The sequence below is a fragment of the Ovis aries genome, chromosome 8, assembly GCF_016772045.2.
Source record: "Ovis aries strain OAR_USU_Benz2616 breed Rambouillet chromosome 8, ARS-UI_Ramb_v3.0, whole genome shotgun sequence".
Classification (NCBI taxonomy): Eukaryota; Metazoa; Chordata; class Mammalia; order Artiodactyla; family Bovidae; genus Ovis; species Ovis aries.
The window spans coordinates 28,013,599-28,034,567 of NC_056061.1; the positions used below are offsets into that span (position 1 = coordinate 28,013,599).

At 54.1% G+C, this 20,969-nt stretch overlaps 3 protein-coding genes and 1 long non-coding RNA gene across 15 annotated transcripts in view; 2 read left to right on the plus strand and 2 right to left on the minus strand.

Moving 5' to 3' along the window:
- Positions 1 to 622: 622 nt before the first annotated feature.
- On the minus strand, positions 623 to 2,861 carry LOC121820165 (uncharacterized). The gene is made up of 2 exons (XR_006060601.2): positions 2,285 to 2,861; positions 623 to 1,191 (listed from the first exon to the last, which is right to left on the minus strand). It is a non-coding gene; the product is annotated as an uncharacterized LOC121820165 (long non-coding RNA).
- MICAL1 (microtubule associated monooxygenase, calponin and LIM domain containing 1) lies at positions 1,535 to 12,798 on the plus strand. Of its 3 annotated transcripts, none has more exons than XM_042253328.1 (26): positions 1,535 to 1,743; positions 3,300 to 3,370; positions 3,474 to 3,779; positions 3,870 to 4,077; positions 4,338 to 4,442; positions 4,786 to 4,890; positions 5,001 to 5,156; positions 5,773 to 5,873; positions 6,371 to 6,628; positions 6,902 to 7,017; positions 7,211 to 7,337; positions 7,483 to 7,564; positions 8,129 to 8,276; positions 8,700 to 8,890; positions 9,078 to 9,166; positions 9,283 to 9,336; positions 9,528 to 9,611; positions 9,729 to 9,885; positions 10,202 to 10,278; positions 10,569 to 10,845; positions 10,961 to 11,061; positions 11,327 to 11,440; positions 11,566 to 11,659; positions 11,833 to 11,932; positions 12,047 to 12,120; positions 12,524 to 12,798. In XM_042253328.1, the coding sequence occupies exons 3-26, from the start codon at positions 3,522 to 3,524 to the stop codon at positions 12,670 to 12,672; spliced, it is 3,225 nt and encodes a 1,074-aa protein (XP_042109262.1). In that variant the 5' UTR covers positions 1,535 to 1,743; positions 3,300 to 3,370; positions 3,474 to 3,521; the 3' UTR covers positions 12,673 to 12,798. The 3 variants fall into 3 exon arrangements, with proteins under 3 accessions (XP_042109262.1, XP_004011262.2, XP_027828182.1); XM_004011213.5 differs by having other exon boundaries at positions 9,295 to 9,336; XM_027972381.2 differs by lacking the exon at positions 9,283 to 9,336.
- A 139-nt stretch (positions 12,799 to 12,937) lies between these two features.
- SMPD2 (sphingomyelin phosphodiesterase 2) lies at positions 12,938 to 16,211 on the minus strand. Its single transcript, XM_027972382.3, has 10 exons — positions 15,689 to 16,211; positions 15,372 to 15,468; positions 15,195 to 15,271; positions 14,751 to 14,844; positions 14,520 to 14,609; positions 14,233 to 14,315; positions 13,971 to 14,103; positions 13,772 to 13,876; positions 13,443 to 13,596; positions 12,938 to 13,343 (listed from the first exon to the last, which is right to left on the minus strand). Exons 1-10 carry the CDS (start codon positions 15,736 to 15,738, stop codon positions 12,955 to 12,957), a joined length of 1,272 nt encoding a protein of 423 aa, XP_027828183.1. The 5' UTR covers positions 15,739 to 16,211; the 3' UTR covers positions 12,938 to 12,954.
- Positions 16,212 to 16,338: 127 nt separating this feature from the next.
- The window catches only part of PPIL6 (peptidylprolyl isomerase like 6), a 40,421-nt gene continuing 35,790 nt past the window's right edge, over positions 16,339 to 20,969 (plus strand). For 5 of the 10 annotated variants that reach the window (XR_006060600.1, XR_001042122.5, XM_004011215.5 and 2 more), the window contains exons 1-2: positions 16,339 to 16,481; positions 19,361 to 19,456. Coding sequence is in view for 8 of the 10 variants with exons in the window: in XM_004011215.5 (XP_004011264.1) it covers positions 16,359 to 16,481; positions 19,361 to 19,456 (219 nt within the window). In the remaining 2 variants the exon portion in view is untranslated. Of the gene's footprint in view, positions 19,672 to 20,969 lie in introns of all 10 variants that reach the window. The other 5 variants (XM_042253334.1, XM_060419512.1, XM_060419514.1 and 2 more) reach the window with 4 other exon arrangements.

Genomic DNA, 20,969 nt, shown 5'->3' on the forward strand with positions numbered 1-20,969 from the left:
ACCTCAAAGTCAGAGCGGCTGGTTGTTTACCATCTACTAATGAAAGGGAAATGGAATGATTCTAAAACAGGTAACCCATTCAGAGTGGACTTAGAATCCTTCTGACACAATGTATTTAAATATGGGTGTGTCTCATATTTGGCAAATTGATTTCAAGCCAAATGACTAGTCATACACAAGAGCTAGGATGGGCCCAGCTGGGAGACTGCCCTGGTTTCCTGAGCTGGACCTGGCTCAATTCCCTGCCTCTGCTGGCAGAAAGCAGGCATTTCCCCTTCCCTGCTTCTCATCTCAAGCTGGGAGCAGTGTGTATATAGGTTTTACTGGGTCTCAGAGGGTTTCCAGGGAATGCAAAATGAAAATAAAGAGGGGAGAGCCATAGGGTCCCCAGCTCTTTCCAGTGCCATTCATCCCTCTGTTTCGAGTTTCCAGTGTAATGGTGTCACTTCCTCTAAACAAGAAACAGTCTCTCAGGATGCCAGCCTTTCACTTGTCACATTAGATCAGCACTGGTGTGGTGTTAGATAGACCTGGGTCCCATACCAGCTCTGCCACTTGCTATGCAACTTTGCCATGGGTGACCCTCGGTTTCCTTTTCAGTAAAACGGGACATTTGTGATCATTGAGATTAATATTCATAATAGACGTTTAATAAAGGAAAACTGATGTTTTATTAATATTAACTAGTTGAATGACCTTGGAAGAGTGCGTTCACATTCAGTTGTTTCCTCATGGGGAATATGAGGAAGTTGGTACCAAACAGTTCTGTGGGTCCTTTCTCCCAGGCATTCTTGAATATTGGGGAACCAGCGTCTCATTCACACCCTTCTCATTTCCGCCTGTCTTAGAAGTGGTCCCCCAGCCCCACCTCAAGACCTTCTTGCCTTCTCACTTCTGCCGCTGTGGACGCTGCAGATTGCCGAGTTTCCAGGACTTTGCGTCCGTGCTGGATGCCCTCAGCTCGGGTCTAGGTGCAGACTGGTTGCAGGGTAGGTGGACACCGAGCTTGGATCCATCGTGGAGTACCCGGGCCGTGAATCTCCTCGTAGGAGAGGTGTAAAGGACGCAGATACTTCGGCGCTACTCAACAGCTTCTGCAAACTTCTTGCTCAGTGCGAGCTCCTTCTCCGGGCCAGGGCTCGGAGGCGGCAGCTCAGTAGGTACTGCGCAAGGCCGGGTTACCTCGCCCGCCTGGGAAGGACAAGCTTTTAGGCGCAGGCTCCGGAATGGAGCCGGAGGCCGCTAGTGTGCTGCGGGGCTCCCAGAGCCTCCGCCGCTGGTGTGCTGTCGGGATCCCGGAACCTCCGCCGCTGGTGTGGGCCGGGCTCCCGGAGCCTCCGACCCTTGCTTAAGCGACCGGGCCAGGCTGGGCCGGGGTCTCCCGCCCCTAGCCGGAACACTGCGTCTGCGGCGCCACGCCCTCGGGCACCACCCTGCAGCCGTGGGCGGGTCCCTGGCTGCCCCCAGCCGGGGATCGCCTGCTAATGAGATGTTAATGAGGCTCCAATAAAGTCTCTGCCGGCTGAGCGTGCTTGGCAGAAGCCCACGCCCAGCTAGACTCGCAGGTCGGGCGCACCGGCCCGCAGCCCTCAACCCCAGATTTTGGTCCGCGCCTCCTCTGCCTCTTCCACCCTCCTTTCCTCCTCCTCCTCCACCCCCCTTCCTCTGTCCCCGCCTCCCAACCCGCCCGGACTGGCACGCCCGCCTGGCAGGAAGAGACCCCTGCGGGCTCCCAAGCCCCCGGTAAGTTGTCCAGCCGCGCCAAATGTGCGCCCCCCGACCCGCGGGGTCCCGGGGTGGGGGTAGGGATGCGCCTCCTGGGAAATGTGGCTCGAGGCCCTCGTGAATCCCGCCTGGCCCGTCAGGCGCAGTGTCTCTGCGCCTCCGTCCTGCCCAGCCCCTCCCAAACTTTACGGTCCAGAGTGTGAGTACTCCCAACCGCCCGCTGCCAGCGGTCCAGCTCCCTCCATCCTTCCGGACCGCCCTACCGCTCGCACATTCTTTGTCTTGGTGTTTCCAGATTGGGTCGCCCCTCTCCCCACTTCGCTGAGGTCTTCCTCCTTTCCACCTTCCAAGAGAGACCTTTGCCCTTACTGACATTCAGTCCGCCTCGTCCAGGTGACCTGTGGCGGTGATTTTAATCTCCTGCCTGGGCCTGGCCTGCGGGGCTCCGGGCTGGGACCGAGGAGGCGACTGATGGGGTCAGGGGGATCAGCTCAAGGGTCTTCCCTGGGCTAGGCCACCACCGTCCTTAACTCCCCCGTGGGCAACCACATCCCCTTACCCTCTGATTCCTCCTGGCCCCAACGTGAGAAAGCTCTGCCACCCCTCAAGTTGCGTGGGTGGGTGCCCCAGCGAGGGAGAAGGGGACAAAGAGAAGCCTTGTCTGGAGAGATTCCTGGGAGAGCGAGCAGGGATGGGGCGGGGTGTCTGTGGGAGTGAGAGAAGCTGGGCGGAGCGAATCCTGCTGCCCTGACGCCCCCCAACTCCCCGAACGGTCTTGTGGCCACTGGAGCAGTAGCAAGTCACAGGGGAAGTATTCTGACCACAGTGAGTCAGAAATAGGCCTAGTTGTTTGTCACCAGACAGACGCAACATCCTGGGGCTGTCTGTTAAGGTAGTTTGGTGGTGGGAAGTGGATCCTACGTGGTTAGAGAAGGGGCTTCCCTCCAGGCTCAGTTGGTAAAGAATCTGACTGCAATGCGGGAGACCTGGGTTCTATCCCTGGGTCAGGAAGATCCCCTGGAGAAGGAAATGGCAAGCCACTCCAGAGTTCTTGCCTGGAGAATCCCAAGGACAGAGGAGCCTAGTGGGCTACAGTCCATGGAGTCCCAAGAGTTGGACACGACTTAGCGACTAAACCACCACCACCACCTCCTCCTCCCCTTTAAGAGGCAATGGCAAGTGCTAAGGAGGAAAACTTTGCCCCTGGCATAAGACACACCACACCCAACGGCACACAGTCCATTGAGGGCTGCGGGGCACAGGGAGGCATGGGGTGAGATGGGACAGTGTGTGTGCCTGGCAGCTGGGGTTGCAGATATTAGATCTGTCCCTGTCTGTACTGCAAGGAAAGCCCATTTCTCTGACACCCTGCCCTCTTCATGTCTGAGAAATTCTCCCAGCCTGCTTGCAGGGCCGCGCAGGGCCTCGCTGAAGGCGGGGTAAGAACTGCTGTCCCCCAGGGATGGAGTAGAGCCTGGAGATTCCTGGCTGAGAAGGCTGAGTGGGAGGCTCCCTAGCTTTCTGCAGGCCCCCTGAGCTCAGGACTGCTGATTTTTCATTTCCAAACTTGGCAGATTTCACTTGAAGTGGAACGGATTGCGGCTGTCTGTGGAGCAGCTGACAGAGAGGAGAGGAGCCCATCTGGGTAGGACCCGGAGCTCCCTGGGGATACCGCACTGCCTTCTTCTCTTCCTTTTCCCTTCCTCCTTTCTCCAGCCTCTTGCAATCTCTTCCTTTCTTCTTTCCAGCAACCACGTGCCTCTGCCCCTCCCCAGGAACCCCTCCCTGGGGTCTCCATGGCCTCACCCACCTCCACCAACCCAGCGCATGCCCACTTTGAGAGCTTCTTGCAGGCCCAGCTGTGCCAGGATGTGTTGAGCAGCTTCCAAGGGCTATGCGGGGCCCTGGGGCTGGAGCCTGGTGGGGGGCTCTCCCAGTACCACAAGATCAAGGCCCAGCTCAACTACTGGAGTGCTAAGTCGCTGTGGGCCAAGCTGGACAAGAGAGCGAGCCAGCAGGTCTACCAGCAGGGCCGGGCCTGCACCGGCACCAAGGTGTGTCTCAGTGCCTGGGGCGGGGCTTGGAGAGTGGGCGGAGTCAGAGGAGGGGGCCCGCCATGCCTGTGCTGCCATGTGTGTTCGCAGTGCCTGGTGGTGGGGGCGGGACCTTGCGGTCTGCGGGCTGCTGTGGAGCTGGCGATGCTGGGAGCCCGAGTGGTGCTGGTGGAAAAGCGCACCAAGTTCTCTCGTCACAACGTGCTCCATCTCTGGCCCTTCACCATCCACGACCTTCGGGCACTCGGCGCCAAGAAGTTCTATGGGCGCTTCTGCACAGGCTCCCTGGACCACATCAGTGAGCACCGTGTGGTGGCCTGGAGGGGCGGATGAGCCTGGGCCTAGAGACAGGCCAGTAGGTGGGGGTCAGCCCAGGGCAGGGTGGTCAAGACTCACTGCAGTCAGATGGCTTTCAGGACTCAGGTCCCTCACCTGTAGAACGGGCACTTGGACTGAGTGAGCTCTAAGACCTTCTCCAGCCCAGACAAGGTACACACTGGTGTTTGGGGAGGCTGTAGGATCCTGGGGTCCCTGTCGCTAATGTCTTCTCCCGTCCAGGCATCCGGCAACTGCAGCTCCTCTTGTTGAAAGTGGCATTACTGCTGGGGGTGGAAATCCACTGGGGCATCACTTTCACTGGCCTGCAGCCTCCTCCCAAAAAGGGTAAGTACTTCTCTGCTCTTGAGAACCCCCATGTACCAAGGATACCCTGGCCTTGCAAAAGAAAAAGGGTAAGGTTGGGAGTCAGCTGAGTCTCCCTTTCTCACAGCCTGGCCTTTTTCAAACCCCTCTGAGTCTCATTTTGGGCTTTTGTAAAATGTGAAGTATTTCTTTCCTCGCCTCCTTTCCATGGTTGTTGTGAAGGTGTCATTTGATCGACAGTGTGTCACTGCTTTGTAAACCACAAAACCTTTTAAATGTTTATTTATTTCATTGGATTGTCCTGGGAATATAGAGACCTCTTCAGTTTTCTATATCTTTGTACCACTCACATCCTCTGCCCCAGGGAGTGGTTGGCGTGCTCAGCTCCAGCCCAGCCCCCCAGCCCAACTGGCCAAGTATGAATTTGATGTCCTCATCTCTGCGGCTGGAGGTAAATTTGTCCCTGAAGGTGAGTGATCCCTTCCCTTGAAGAAGCCAGCATCTTGAGCTCCTCCTGGGCCTTTCTAGGCTGTTACACCCCTCATCCTCCGGCCACTCCCCACCTGTCCTCACCTCTAGGCTTCACAGTGCGAGAAATGCGCGGCAAACTGGCAATTGGCATCACGGCTAACTTTGTGAACGGGCGCACCGTGGAAGAGACACAGGTGCCCGAGATCAGTGGTGTGGCCAGGATCTACAACCAGAGCTTCTTCCAGAGCCTGCTCAAAGCTACAGGTCAGGGCCCTTCCGCACAGGGTTTCCCTTCCGAGTGCCTGACTATGGCCTAGCTCCCGATTCTCCCTCTTAGACCTGTCCACAGTCCAAAGAATCCCACACTTGTCCATCTTTGTGGTCCTGGCAGCAAAGAACCTGAGCCCCCAGGGAATCAGCAGGCACAACCGCACTTGGTCACCCAGCATGACAAGTCTTAGAAATCTCTTGCCAAATGCATGGGCTTTTGCTTTGTGCTTCTGTACATAGGCTTCAATATAAAAGTGACATAAATTCAAAGTGTAAGTGGTACTTCCAGAGGTGTTCTAGGTTTTCTTTGGCTTCACACTACCACGCATCTCATTTGGAGAAACCAGGCTGTCCTCTGCAAGCCTGTGACCGTGTGGTACACGTCTCCCCGCTGCCACTCCACCCAAGTTTCTCTCTTTGCTCCTCCATCTGCTGGGCCTGAGATAGATGGCCCGTGGTGCCACCAGAACTCATGGGTCCCTGTGTAGGGAGGACCCACTGCAGGCTAAGCTGTGATCCCAGCTCAGAGGTCAGGCATGTCTGGGGTATTTGGGGAAGTGACACATAATGAGAGGAGACGCACGCCCTGCACCCTGCCCTGACCCCACAGGCATTGATCTGGAGAATATCGTGTACTACAAGGATGACACCCACTACTTCGTGATGACAGCCAAGAAGCAGTGCCTCCTACGGCTGGGAGTGCTGCGTCAGGTGGGGCCCAGGCAGGGAGGGACTGAATGGTGGACCCTGGGAGGTGGGGCCCAGGCCTGGACATGGTCTCCCCCTGGGGGTGGAGGGAGTCCATCCTGTCTGCAGTGGCACTTTCTCTACCTCAGTAAGCTCTTCTCTGAGACTTCCATGACCACTTGAATCCTATTCTGGGGTCAACGCCGTATACCAGTCCCAGCACTGCATTCCATGAGGACTAAGCTCCACGAGGGGTTTTGTCTGTCTCTTCCTTGCTGACGATTCCCAGAGCTTAGAATGGTGCCTTCTATGTAGTAAGCACCCTGGCGGTATCTGCTGAATGAACTAGTTGAACACATGTAATGATGCTGGGCGTGGAAGGCAGGATTTTCACGTCTAGTCCCAGCTCAGCCTCCAACTGCTGTGTAATCTGGGGGAGCCCGTTCCTGGGGCCTCAGGATGTGTACCTACTATACCTGAGGGGACAGGACACTGATGGTTCTGATCTGTTGGCCATGCAGGACTGGCCTGATACTGAACGGCTGCTGGGCAGCGCCAACGTGGTGCCCGAGGCTTTGCAGCGCTTTGCTCGGGCAGCTGCCGACTTCGCCACCCACGGCAAGCTTGGGAAGCTGGAGTTTGCCCAGGACGCCCATGGGCGGCCGGACGTCTCTGCCTTTGACTTCACAAGCATGATGCGGGCAGAGAGCTCTGCTCGGGTGCAGGAGAGGCACGGCACCCGCCTGCTGCTGGGGCTGGTCGGGGACTGTCTGGTGGAGGTGAGGGCTCAGTGTTCCCTGATTGAGGGGTGGCTCTCTGGATTCCGCGTAAGGAGGCACGGGGATTCCCTGGTTAGGTAGGGCAGGAAGTGGCCTCATGGAAGGGGAGGGTAATAAAAGGTTTACTGTTGTAAAGAGGAGCTGAGGGTGGCCTGGTGGTGTCATGGGGGCCCCTGCTCTGGCCTCGGGGGCACATGGGCTCCGGCAACCCTGTTGGGTTGGGCCCTCTGCTGGGCTCTCACTGAACTATTTCTTGTCCTTCTGGCCCTGCAGCCCTTCTGGCCCCTGGGCACTGGAGTGGCCCGGGGCTTCCTGGCAGCCTTTGATGCCGCCTGGATGGTGAAGCGGTGGGCAGAGGGCGCTGGGACCCTAGAGGTGTTAGCAGAGAGGTGAGGCCTGAGTTGGGGGGTGGGGCAGGGCAGGGCTGGATGTGGGACAAGACTCAGGAATAGGTTCGGAGATGCTGGGTAAGTAGATGGGGGAGTGGATAAAGGAGAACAAGGCAAAGGCCTGGTGGTGGTTGAGGGGTGAGCGCTAATGGTGCCCTCCTGCTCGTGCCTGTCCCTCACCCTCATCCCCCAGAGAGAGCTTGTACCAGCTCCTGTCACAGACGTCCCCGGAGAACATGCACCGCAACGTGGCGCAGTACGGGCTGGACCCCGCCACCCGCTACCCCAACCTGAACCTGCGGGCTGTGACCCCCAGTCAGGTCAGCACTCCACCCCAGGGCAGGCCTTCCTCCTGGTCCCTGCAGCCACTGTCCCCCTGGGTGAGCCCCACCCAGGCAGCCCTTCCCCATGGGCTGAGCGGGTGTGTGGTGAGCCTGCCTGGAGACCTGAAAGGGGCTGCCGTAGGTACGAGACCTGTACGACGTGGAGGCCAAGGAGCCTGTGCAGAAGATGAGTGACAAGACAGACTCCGGAAAGCCAGCCACTGGTGAGCAGGCTGCCTCCAGGGGCACGTCTAAAACATTGACCGAACAGTGATGTGTAAGCACCGATAGCAGTTGCAGCCGCTGGCAGCAGGGAGCAGAGTGCTGGAGCCCCGCTGGGTTGGGGGGTGGAGATTGGGGGCGTCCTGGAGAGCAAAGGGCAACGGGCGCTTCGCAGCAGCAGCCATTTGGCAGCCTTTGCGGAGTATCTCAGCACTTTACCGCTGAAACACTGGATGGCAGCCGTGCCGCGTTCTCGGCTGTCCTGCCCCTTCCCACCTGGCAGACCCCCAAACCTTCCTCTCCTTTCAGCCACTGGGCTTCCTTTGCCCCTCAGTTCATAGCCTGCTGGCCTCTCTGCGGCTAGCAGTGATTTCACTTTATTCCCCCCAAAGATTTTTTTTCAAATGAGAAAATGGGGATGAAGGAGGTGCTGCTCACATTCTTAGGCTGGTGCTCAGTCGGGGTGGGTCCCTGCTTCTGGCTCCCATACAGACCCCACAGCCAGCAGCTGGGCTCTGTCTATGGGCTGGGGTGCCCTGGGTACAAGCGCAGCCTCCTCTTCCTAGGGGCAGTGGGCTCCCAGGAGGAGCTGCTGCGCTGGTGCCAGGAACAGACAGCTGGGTACCCCGGTGTCCATGTCACTGACCTGTCTTCCTCCTGGGCTGATGGGCTGGCTCTGTGCGCCCTGGTGCACCGGCTGCGGCCCGCCCTTCTGTAAGTCAGGGATTGGGCTTGGGGGTCCCTGATAGACCCTCCCTCTCTTCCATGCCTCTGTGCTGCCCCCCTCCAGGCAGTGTGGAATGGCAGGGGATCACAAGTAGGAGGGGCACAGCCACTGCATCCCAGCACCATCACTTGCTAATAATTCTGCTCTAGTCACTTCACCTCCCTAGAGATAGTACTCCTGCCCCTCTGCCCGTGAGCATCCATTCAATAGGGAGAGCTCTGTGAGTGGTGGAGGCCCCCCAAGGCCAGAAGCCGTTGTAGTTGGCTGGGTGGTGGTGGGTGTGTGGCGGAGAATAAAAACCCTTCCTCCCCTTGCCTCCCTTTCCCGCTATCCCTCCCCTGCTGCTGTCTCCCCTTTCCGTGGGCTCAAGTTTTGGTTTCCCACTGACCTTTCTCCCTGCTGCCCCATAGAGAACCCTCCGAGATCCAGGGAATGGGGGCTCTGGAAGCTACTTCTTGGGCGCTGAAGATGGCAGAGCATGAGCTGGGCATCACACCAGTGTTGTCCGCACAGGCGATGGTGGCAGGGAGTGACCCACTGGGCCTCATTGCGTACCTCAGCCACTTCCATAGTGCCTTCAAGAGCACACCACACAACCCAGGTGAGCTGGAAGATGAGGGTGGGACGACAAGGGTGTGTGTGTGTGAGAGAGGGACAGACAGACAGAGCGAGGGAGAGAGCGCCCTATAAGGGACATCCTGGGAGAGGTATCCTTTAGCCTTCTGGGCTGGCTCATAGCTCACTTCTGGGGATATAGTATTTCCCGATCTCTACGACTCTCCTCACAGGCTCGGTCAGCCAAGGCTCCCCAGGCGCTGCCACTGCTGTACTATTCCTTGGCAAACTGCAGAGGACCCTGCAACGGACCCGGACTCAGGTGGAGAGTTTGGGTGGGGTTGGGCTGGGCAGTGGGGTTCCCTGAGGTGAAGAGGATGACATCCAGGATGGGGGAAAGGAGAAGTGTGGGACTCAGAGCCCATGCTTAGAATGTAGGACTTGTTGCAGGAAAATGGGGAGGATGCTGGTGGCAAGAAGCCTCGCCTGGAGGTAAATGCATGGAAGGGCTGGACAGTCCCTTCCCTGAGGTGCTCGCCCACGTCCTGTCCCCCAGGTCTTGCTTGCTACCCAAGCTCCTGTACCCAACCCCCCATCCAGTCTCACTGCCTTTCCCTTCCAGTTCTTTCATCTGCACACGACTCCCTAACTGACCCTGTCCCTCTACCTCTTGGCCTTTTCAGATAGAGGCTGAGACCCCAAGTACTGAGGAGCCACCTGTCCAAGAGCCTGATGAACCAATGACACCGCCATCCCAGCAGCAGGACGTGAGCACAGGGGCCCTGTCTGCAGGCAAAGGCCTGGGAAGGGCAGGGAGGTGTTTCAGGGAAAGGGCCGACCTTGGCTTTGACTCCAGTTGACCTGGGACCTGGGGGTCACTGCAGGCCAGTGCTGAGGATCTGTGTGCACTTTGTGGGCAACACCTCTATATCCTGGAACGCCTCTGTGCTGATGGCTGTTTCTTCCACCGGAGCTGCTTCCGCTGTCGTATCTGTGAGGCCACATTATGGCCAGGTGGCTATGGGCGGCACCCAGGAGATGGTGAGTGGGCCTGGGAGGCATTCAGAGGGACTTTGCGTTTGGCCCTACCAGGCGGGGTCAGGAGCTTGAAAGTGGAGAGGAACTGGGGTGCTGCACATGAGGTAGACAAACAAGCTGAAGATGACGCTTTCTTCTCCCAAGCTCAGTCTTCTCTGTCCCCTCCAAAGCCCCAAATGTGGGGTTCTGAGAAACCAGGAGGCTGGCAGAAATTCACCAGCAAATGCAGTCTTGTCACCCCCACCTTCCCTGATAGACTGAATATCTGATCCTTGGTCTGCCTACGTCTGATGCCTCCTTCCCTCTCCCACCTTCTCAGGATATTTCTACTGCCTCCAGCACCTGCCTCAGACAGGCCACAAAGAAGATAGCAGCGACAGAGGTCCTGAGAGTCAGGTAAAAGCTGTCGAAGTGTGGTGGGGGGGTGAGGAGGAGGAAAGGGCTCCCCGGCCCAGCAGAGTGAGTGGGGGGAAACTGAATGTCCTCCACGGGAGTGTAAACTCTATGACGCCAGAGATCTTTGTCCTGTTTTACTTACTGATGTATTTCAAGTATCCAGAACACTGCCTGACATTGTTCAGTAAATGGCACAAATGGATGAATGCCAGGGCCCACATCTCTCTCAAGGGGCAGCCTCAGCCCATGCTGGGCAGGTCACTGACCAGAACATTTGGTGGCTTTTCTAGGACCTTCCCATGCCGAGTGAGAATAACATGCCATCAGGCCCCATGACTCCCGTGGCCCACCACCAAGGGACCAGTCCTGTCCCAAACCCCAGCCAGCCCACCCGTCGACTGATCCGCCTCTCCAGCCCAGAACGCCAGCGTTTATCCACCCTTCATCTCACCCCTGACCCGGAAATGGAGCCTCCACCCAAGCCCCCCCGAAGCTGCTCTGCCTTGGCCCACCAAGCCCTGGAAGCAAGCTTCAGGGGCTGGGGAATGCCAGTCCAGAGCCCTCAGGGTAGCTGCTGGCTCAGGGTGGGGATGGGTGGGTGGTTTTTGGATTCTTGGACAGGGATGTGGGGCATGGGGAGGGAGATCGTGGGGATTCCAGCCCATGTCCACATCCTGCTCAGTTCTTGAGGCCATGGAAAAAGGGGAAGAAGAGAGTTCCTCCTCCAGTGAAGAGGAAACAGAGGAAGAGGAAGATGTGCCTTTGGACTCAGACATGGAACAGGTGAGTGGGAAGAACCTGGCCACCTATTCTGCCCAAGCCAGCACACATCCACTCAACACACACTTCCCCTCACCCAGGAGAAACCCACAGCACCCGGCCTCTTCTGAGCCCAAATATCTCCAAATGTGTTCTTGCCTGGTTTGACTATTTCATGTCTCTAAGCCTCTACCTTTTCTATCAGAACTTACCCCACTTCCAGCCTAGGGTCTTTCTGGTCCTTCTTAAATGGGAGCTTCCCCAACCCTTATCTACCTGACTGTCACAGTTTCTGAGGAACTTGGCTAAGAACTCAGGCACCATGAACAATTATCCAACGTGGCGTCGGACTCTGCTGCGCCGGGCCAGGGAGGAGGAGATGAAGCGGTTCTGCAAGGCTCAGGTGCGGCCTCAGGGTTCCCAGAGGTTCTGATGGGGTCAGAATCCTGAGACTGGGGATCAGAGCTCCTCTGGGACTCTGTTCTTGAGCAATCACCAGACTCCTGGGCCCTGTTTTGTACTCCTCAGGCCATCCAGCGGCGACTAAATGAGATTGAGGCTGCTCTAAGGGAGCTGGAGGCCAGGGGCACAGAGCTGGAGCTGGCTTTGAGGAGCCAGAGCAGTGAGTAAAGACAGGGGAGGGATAAACTAGGAGACCTCTGCCTCCTGGCACTGTGTTCTGACCCCAGCAACCCCCAAACTGCTAGGTCTGACTCACAGCAGGCTCTATTCCTCATGCCTCGACTCCTATGATCCTGGCTGGAGGCCTGACTGGCCCTCTCTCTTCCTTATCAGGTTCCCCCGAAAAGCAAAAGGCATTATGGGTAGAACAGCTGTTACAGCTTGTTCAGAAGAAAAACAGCCTGGTGGCCGAGGAGGCTGAGCTCATGATCACGTAAGGGGTGTAAGGGTTGGGGAGTGGGGGACAGTGGCATTGCATCAGGCAGGCCCCAGCCAGGGCTTTGCTCACCCTAGGCATCTGTGCCTTTTCTATTCCTGCCCTCCACAGGGTGCAGGAGCTGAACTTAGAGGAGAAACAGTGGCAGCTGGACCAAGAGCTGCGAACCTACATGAATCGGGAAGGTAGGCAGGATGTGGGGAGAGGCTGGTATTTGCACAAGCCTCGTGACTGCAGATACTGCCCAGCAACAGTCCTCTAGTCTGCCCAGGTCCTCCAGTCTGAGTACCTCTGAGGCTGAAATGCCTCCAGAATTGCCTCTTGAACTGAAGGACGCCAGAGGATGGGGCTCCAAGCCCCTACTCTGAACCTTCAGTCAGAGCTGCACAACTGAGCTTTTACACCAGATTTCCTTTAAGAATGATGTTGCAGCTAAACAGTGCTAGAAAACCATTAGTGTTGACAAGCCAGTCTGACAGGGTGGGAAACAGCAGGGGTTGTAGAAGTCACACAGGCCAGGATTAGGCTGTGCCTCTTGTGCCTCTCTGCCGCATCCTCTGTCCTCTAAGCTTCATCTCCTCCCTTCAGAAACCCTAAAGACAGCTGCTGATCGGCAGGCTGAGGACCAGGTCCTGCGGAAGCTGCTGGATGTGGTGAACCAGCGAGATGCTCTCATCCGCTTCCAGGAGGAGCGCAGGCTCAGTGAGCTGGCCTCAGAGCCCGGGGTCCAGGGCTAGAAGAGGGCAGGCTGCCTGACTTATCTGCCAGGAAGACCGCCTTACACAGGACAGCGCTATCCTGTATTCATCTGGGCTGCCTGGGAGAGGGCCTCAGTGTTTACAATAAAAAGTTTCGGACATAAACAGGACTTCTGGCTAGCTGCAGGTGTGAGGTGGGGACTGAGCAGGGAGGGCAGATGGGTGGGAGCCCAAAGGTCTACACTGTGACAGTCACACTGACCCCTGGCCCCAGTCACTGCCTCTATAAGGGAAAAGGCCGAGCCACAAAAGTGTCAAGCTTTATTGTTCCTCAGCTCTGTCTCTCTCCTGCTGCCCTAGGAGCAGGGCTGGCTGGGACTCTGAGCCCAGGTCCTGGGCCTCTCTTGCCCTTCCCAGCACATGCTGAAGCTCGGCCCGGGTCTTACACAAGCCCTTGGCCTCCTGCACGTGGAAGAGGTAGAAGGCACCTGCCCCCAGCACCAGTCCTATGCTGGGGGTCCAGAGCAGTAGAGCAGCTTCCCTCATCCATCCTCCGGCCGCCAGGGCACACAGCAACGCCAGGAGAAGAAGCCCTAGACCAACTGCATAGCCGGCCATGGTGGCCCACCAGTGAGCCTGGGCCATGCCCTGGTCCACTTCTGCCCAGGCCTCCCTTAGCACACTGGTCAATGGCGAGCTCTCTGCTGGTCCTACAACAAGGCAGGAGAGTGGGAAGGCAGAATAACGGTCAGAGTGGAGCGGGTACCTGTGGTGCAGAAGGGCCAAAGGAAGGGATGCAGATGACTCACCATGGGTAGGGCTGGGGTTGTGCTGGGGGGGGCTGTGTCTCACACACAGAGTAGCCATCAGGGCCTCATGATCAGAGAAGGGGGGGCCGCTGTAAGGGTCATGGCCTGTAGTAGTTTTGAAAGTCTTACAGGAGATGTATAGCCCAGACACTGCCTAGGAAAAGGGCCAAAGAGAAACTTCTATTTGGAAGTATGTTTCCAGAGAACCAGTTCCTGGCTATCCATTCTCCAGATGCCAGTGACATAAGAGTAGATCAGCTGGACAAAGGATCAGCACAGGCTAGTGACAGATGAAGAGACACGGTGGGTGTGGCGGGGAGAGGCCTGACCTTATAAAGTATATAGTCGATGCGGATGCCCAAGGGAAATGGCCCCAGCTCCTGGTGCTTGACATAGCAGTTCTTGGGTACCATCGTACAGCCTTCTTCAGAACCCTAGGTGAAGAGTGGGCTTGAGTGAGGATGCAGGGGAAGGAGGAGGGAAAGAGGCTGAGGGTGTAGGTGGGGAAATAATTAGACAGGTCCTCACCTTGAAGTCCCGGGTCTCCAGATAGGCATCATGCAGCCCTGTCCACTCTTTCAGCAGGCGGCAGCCCAGGTCCTTTGGGTGCAAGTTGAGGTCCCCACACAAGAGAACCACATCAGCCTTCTTGGATGTGTGGCTGGAGGAATCAAGATGGTGAGGCAGGAATTCTTCCCTCATCAGTTCTGCCCTAAAAGCGGGACCTTACAGCCACCACTCAGTCCCTCGATCCCACCCTATTTCCCCTGTTAAGCCCAGGCTCACACACTGGATGAACTGGGCCAGTTCCCAAGCTTGGGCCACGCGATGTGCTAGGTAGATGTCCTTCTGTCGATTGTACTCCGCATGGAGCTGCGCAAGATAGAGGAGACAGTAACAGGTGAGACTCAAGGTCCCAAGGGCAAGTGTAAATCAAGTTTGTCACTTGCCATGGTGCTTGGTAAAATATGTGTGAACTTTCCCTACTGACTTTAGGACTCCACCAAAGGCGTCCCCTCTCTCCCTCCCAGGACCAGGCTGCCTCCCCCAGCCCTAAGCACTGTGGGCTTCACTCACGTGGGTCACGTAGGCGTTGAGCACCAAGCCACTTAGATGGAGTACCAGCAGCCCCACAGCCTTCCCACAGAACCAGTCACAATGATGGATCTGCAGGCAGGAGTGGGACAGAACTCAGAGCACTGCCATCCTCTCTCTGCCCATCTCTTGCAGTCCTGGGAAGGTTACCACCTTTACCATGTGTTAGAGGAGGTGGGGGAGGGCGGTGGACCAGTTGGAGATCAGGCTCACCATGTAGGGGTAGCCATTGAGGGTGAAGACATGCTGGGTGAATTCCTGGATTGGGTGTTTGGAGAAGACACAGAGACCACTGCCAATGATGCCGCTGAAAGCCAAATCCTGGTTAGCAGTCACAAAAGCAGGGAGAAAAATACCCAGCCCCTTCCCCCTCCCTTGTCTCCCAGTTCTTATCAGCTACTTTTTTTTTTTTCTCTCTCTGCAGCTGATGGAAGTTCACAAAGTGTTAGTTGTTTGTGTGGGGTGATAGGACAGCCTGAGAGTAAGTCTGATGAGCTGTAGAGCTAGATTTTCCTCATTCCACCTTCTGCTTCCACACCCAGAGGAGAGGATGCTGGGGGAGAGGAAGTAGGGTGCAGGCAGCATAGGGAGGAGGGGCTGGCAGGGCCAAGCACCTCAAGGTCTGAAACTAGGCTTCCAGGCCAGTTGGCTGCTCACCTCCTGAAGTAGTGTGCAGCTGGGTAGGTGGGCAACAGCTTCTGTCTCAAGTACTGGAAGTCCTGTTCACTCCACACCTGGGGGAAGGGGTTAAGGATACCTTCCCGGTCCTTCCCCCTAGGAGAGCGCCCCCCCCCCCCGCCGCTGCTCCCCCTGCAGCCCGGTTCCGCACCCCACCTCCTCCAGTAGAGCTAGGTCGAAGCTCTCCATGTTTAGAAAGTCTCCCAGGCGCTTCACGCGGTCGGCGCGATGCTTGCTCAGGAAGGGAATGCCCCTAAGGACGAGAAGCGCAGAGGGGAGGTGACGGCTGTGGGCGCTCGGCGCTCCGGGGCAGTACCGGAGTTGGGGCCAGGGGCGGGCCGTGGAGGTGCTGGCACCCCGAAGCTGTAGGGCAGGGGAGCGCCGTGGCCCGGATGTGAGGAAGGTCTCCTTCCTCTGGCAGTGCGGATGCCGGGGGGACGCGGCCTCAGACCCGCGCTGCGGGGCGCACTCACCAGCAGTTGAGGTTAAAGACCCTCAGTCGCAGGGTGAAGTTGGGCTTCATGGCGCGGACGCTCGGCGGCGCGGGACGGTTCGGCCTCCAGGGCGACGGCCGCGGCGGGGACACGGGCGGGGCGGTCTCCTATCGGGGCACTGCGTACAGGTGGCCGCCCGGCTCCCGCGCTCCCCGGAAGGCCGCGGCGCCCAAGTGCACGCGCTTGGGGGCGGATTCCCGCGTTACCCAGGCAACCGGCCGGCGGGGCCCCAATCTGGCGGCGCGCCAACCCGGAAAGGCGCTCTGCGGTGAAGTCTGGCGCTGACCGGAGGCAACGGCCGCGCTGGCGGACCCTGGGCGGGGGCAGAGGGATCCCAGAGGCGGGGGCGGGTGGGGGCTCCCAGACGAGGTTCTGGGAAGCGGCGAACCGGACTGAGGCACGCGGGACGTGGGCTCCGTGTTCCTTTTCTGCGAAGCTCGTCCCTGGTAGCCGCCACGTATGGGCCCTCTCCCGCCTCTCCGCCGGCTCAACAGCAACAGGCGCAAAGTTGAGGAAAGGCCGGGCCTTCGCCGACCGCCCCTCCCCTCGCCCCGCCCCCCTCTTCCCCGCGAGCGGCGGGGGCGGGCTGAGCGGTGGTTGCCCTGGCGACGCGCAGTGTTTGTGACCCCAGGAGTCCCCGCGCGCAGGCATGGCGAGCCAGCAGCAGTCGGTTCCATGCATCTCGCGGTCGCCACCCGAACAGCCGCTTCAGGTGAAGGTGGTGGGGCTTTTCAAGAGCTCCAGCTTTCAGATCGCTAAGAGCGCCGCTGAGGTAACTGTGAAGAAACTGCAAGTGCGACCCGCTTCCCGGTCTTGCACTACCTGGTGGCGGGGGTCGAGGTTCAGGGAGGGGTTGTCCCGGCTGGGGTTGATCGGAGCGTGCAGGTGACAAGTGCCGGTCTGGGCAGGAGTTCCACTTCGAGAAGGGCTGCCTTTAACGGGAGATTCGAGTGAAGGAATTGTTCAGAACCTTGCTGGGAATGGAAGGTGATTCCTATCTATACATTAACACATACTTTATTCCACATTAATTTTTCATTGAAATTATAGCTTTTGAAACTCCGTGGAAAAAATATTACCATATAACTTCATAAAATACTTAACAAGCAACATTATCATTAATTGAATGTCATTGAAAACACAGTTAATTATATTTCTAGATATTTATACTAAATTGAAAATATTCTAACAAAATATTACCATATAACTAGCTGATTTTTTACAAACTCCTTCCCCAACTTATTTTTGAAAGCTATTCATTCAGGGGAAGTTGTTTTCTGTTTTTTTCCTTTAAATTTTCTATAGCAGTCACTACATTCCAGTCGAATTGTTGCTTAAGGGATTTCTTAACAAATGACCCCCAAGTGCTCTGGAGAATCCAGACATTTCTGTGTAAATATGCAGAACATTGTAAAATGAAAAACACTTTAACTGAAAGAATTTGGCCAGGTCTGCAATGCTGCAGCACTCCTGTAACCCGAACACAGGAGAAACGTAGAAGTATGTGAAATGTTAAAATGTAAAATTCAGCATGTCTTTGGGGTTTGCTCCAGATATGCTGTTATAAGATTAGGCCAAGCTTCCCTCCTTCAAAACTATACTAGACTACAGGACAAAGCCTTATTAAAGTTTGTATCTCCCAAAGTACCCAGCTGGATCACTTGACACAAAATGTTCCCAAATAGAAGAAATCTTAAGAAATTCCTAACTTCTTGCCTGCTCCAAGTCCACAGAGTTACAGTTTTGAGTTTATATCAAATCAGGAAATAGTGACTAATTTGTGAAATAGGTGAAGTCTCAAGATGAAGAGAACAAGTGATAAGAAGTCTGTGAAAATAGTCTGTGTTAGCTGGGCTGATGGGATCAGCAAAGTTATACGGCCCACAACTGTATTTAATGAGTTGGAGGGATTTTTTTTCTTTTGCTTTTTCTTAGTTCCTTATCTGAAGGAGCATGTTTTCTTTATACTGTAGAGAAGATGTTGGCAGATCTTTTTCTGAAAAAGTCCATACATAAAATTGTTAGGCCTTTGGAGCCACAGGCTCTCAGTCGTAACTACAAAACTCTGTCCTTGCGCAAAAAGCAGCCGCAGAAGGTTTGTAAATGAATGGTGGTTTTCCAATAAGATTTTTATTCTGGACAGTGAAATTAAACGTATATAATTTCACATGACATGAAATGATTCTTCTTGTGATTCTTTTTTAACTGCTTAAAAATCTAAAAATTATTCTTAGTTCTCAAGTCTTAGAAAAACAGGCAGTGGTCCAGACTTGGCTTGCTGATCAGCTTGTCAGCCCCTGTCAGAGAGGACACTAAGTCAAGAAAACAACATCTTTATTTTATTAATAATGTTGTTTTTCACTTTCTAAAGCTTTTGCCTACTGTAGCTCTATTTGAGTATGAAAATATATCAATGTAAATTCAGTTAGTTCTGTGTTAATAAAGGATCCTTGAATATATTTCCAACATGATCACTTGTAGGCAATCTCTGATACCTAATTAACTGGAAGACTTAGATTTATAAAGAGTAGTATTACATAATATAGTCCATTCTGGAACAAATTATGAAGAAAGTATGATTAAGTATGCTTAATTTGAAAACTCTTGGGCTTATTAGTTATACCAGGTGGTCCCTCAGTGAGAAACAGCAGTCATCTTGCATGACTGCCTCAGACAGAGCACAGACACTAGAACTGAGAAAAAAGGACCCATCAGCTGTTGGTTGGGTACAGTGGTCTAGGAGGGCAGTGGCCACATTGCTGTTGCCCTCTTTTGCTACCCCTGGTCCCAAGGCAGGGTACACTCATGTCCTGGCTTTCTCCCCCTTGGACTGTCCACCCTTGAGGAAGTGTGCTAAGCCAGTGTCCCCTTAGACCATGACAGAAGCAGCCAGCTGACACTTTTCCCTGTTGGTTCATTTACTCCTCAGACCTGCTCAGAAAAGTGCTGCCTTCTCTTGCTTTAGAAGAAGACAAACTATAACATTAAAAGGAGCATTGACATTAAAAAAAACTTTTTTTTTTAAACAGGTATTGTTAACCAGAAAGAATTTTCTCTGATTCATACAGACAAAACAAAATATATTAAGTCAATACATGCTCAATATCTAGACCAAAACATATTTAATATTCTCTTTTCCCCAGGGGCTATAACCACAACCATATCTTTTGGTTATTCTCCATGTCAGTAAATTAAAAGTAATAATTTTTTTATTTTTTTTTTAGTTAAAAGTACTCATGGCTCCACTGAGATGTAGTAAGAGTTAATTTAGGGAAAAACTGGTTCTAAAAGAACATGGCAGATCACAAAACTGTTGGCATAAACTCATTTGTTCACTTGTTTATGCAGTTGCTATGTGTGGATGGTCTACTGTGTACCAAATATTGAGGCCAGTGGGAAACTAAGACATAGTTTTTGCCCTCAAAGAGCTTATTCTCTTCAGATGAGAGACAAATAAGTGTGGCCTGGGGAGGGACTTAATAGAGGTAAGCATAGGGCCCTCTGGGAGCTGGCAAGGGGCATCTAAGCCAGACTTTGTGACTTGGGTGTACACTGTGTGAAACTTCCTGAACACTCCATAAAAATCAGGGGGAATGATTTCTACTTTAAAAGAGAATGTACTCTAAAATAATATTCTATTTTGAAACCTAGAGTCTGAAGAGTAATTATCCATCCAAATTTGAAGATCCTATAATAATTCCTGTTCAAGAATTTGCATGGCATCAATATCTACAAGAGAAAAAAAGGGTAAAGGATATTTGGGGTATGGGAAATGAGCAAAGTTTTGTCTGAATTATTTACCTATACATTGCTTTGGAAAAACAAAAGCAGTAATTTTCATACAAATAGATTTTATTTCTCTAAATTAACTTTTCCTAAATTATTTCAGTCATTTTACCAAGCTGATGTTAAGCAAAAGTAAAACACTTCCAGGATTTTCTTCTGGAAGGCAAGCAATAAAGGTAAGTTTGACACTGACAATGCTGATATTTACTTTTGCTGATGACTATCCCTCTTTCCCTGCATATCACTTGTCCTACTTCCTGTGACACCCTGGCACTCAGGTTACTATGGCTTGGTACTCTTTTAGGCCCGAATTCTGGAAGGTTTCAGTGGTGTCCAGCACAGAAACAGCAGGAGAGCATGTGGGGTCCCAGGGGAGCTCTGAGGGCAGGCATCAGCTTCCCACAGGATAACCATGTCCAAATGGGAGCTTCTTTCTCTGCACTTTCCCTAATAACAGTACCCCTTGAGGACCCCAGGCCCTAAGGCTGACAGAGATTATCCAGAGATGGCAGATTGGTTTCCTCTTGAGTGCCAACCCTAATTAACTGGTAGTGCTGCCTGGAACGTGCGATATGAAGGATTCTAAGGTGGCATCCTGGCTCTGTTATAGCTTGTGTTGGGGGCAGACTGGAATGGATACATCTCCTGGCCCAGTCCTGTAGAGAGTCCCAGTCCTGGTTTCCCTGCCCCACCCCATCTCTCAGTGGCTGATGAGATCGCATTTCTCCTGATTAGAGCAGTTTTGATTGTCCTGTGTTTGACTGCACGAGGATGTCCTGTGATTATTATGCAGACTGTGCTGCTTTACAAGATCACTGTCTCCCCAGTCACATGAATAGTGCAAGATAAAGTTAAGAATACCATTTAAGTCTCATACCATTTTCACAGCCACAGTACATTTTCATTGTAATTCGAATAGAAATATAACAAACACTTAGCCTATGGTGCTTATTATATGCCAGGCTCTATTCTAATGACTTCTATAAATATTAACTCTAATCATTACAACAGCTATGGTGACCAATGGTCCTGGTTTGCCTGGATTGGAGGGGTTTCCTGGGATGCGCAAATTTCATTGCTAAAGCTGGGACTGTTGTTGTTATTCAGTTGTTAAGGCATGTCTGACTCTCTGAACCCCATGGACTGTAGCCTGCCAGGCTTCCCTCTCCTTCAGTATCTGCTGGAGTTTGTTTGGTCCGTTGAGTTGGTGATGCCATCCAACCATCTCATCCTCTGTTGTCTCCTTCTCCTTCTGCCCTCAATCTTTCCCAGAATCAGGGTCTTTTCCAATGAGTTGGCTCTTTGCATCAGGTGGTCAAAGTATTGGGGCTTCAGCTTTAGTATCTGTCCTTCCAATGAATATACAGGGTTGATTTAAGCTGGGATGGTCTGAACCCAGACAGTTGGGCACTCTAACATAAAACAATGTTTTTCTTAATATTTATCATCAAACTTCCTAAACTGCCGATCATAC

Bases quoted from the DNA above. Each gene is read 5' to 3' on its own strand.
- MICAL1 (XM_042253328.1), top strand. From the start codon at position 3,522: ATGGCCTCACCCACCTCCACCAACCCAGCGCATGCCCACTTTGAGAGC. The intron at 10,846-10,960 runs GTAGCTGCTGGC...CATCCTGCTCAG, and splicing joins GCCAGTCCAGAGCCCTCAGG to TTCTTGAGGCCATGGAAAAA. The intron at 11,441-11,565 runs GTGCGGCCTCAG...TGTACTCCTCAG, and splicing joins AGCGGTTCTGCAAGGCTCAG to GCCATCCAGCGGCGACTAAA.
- SMPD2 (XM_027972382.3), bottom strand. From the start codon at position 15,738: ATGAAGCCCAACTTCACCCTGCGACTGAGGGTCTTTAACCTCAACTGC. The intron at 15,272-15,371 runs GTGGGGTGCGGA...CCCTTCCCCCAG, and splicing joins ACCTAGCTCTACTGGAGGAG to GTGTGGAGTGAACAGGACTT. The intron at 13,597-13,771 runs GTCAGGCCTCTC...CCCTTTTCCTAG, and splicing joins TCGACTATATACTTTATAAG to GCAGTGTCTGGGCTATACAT.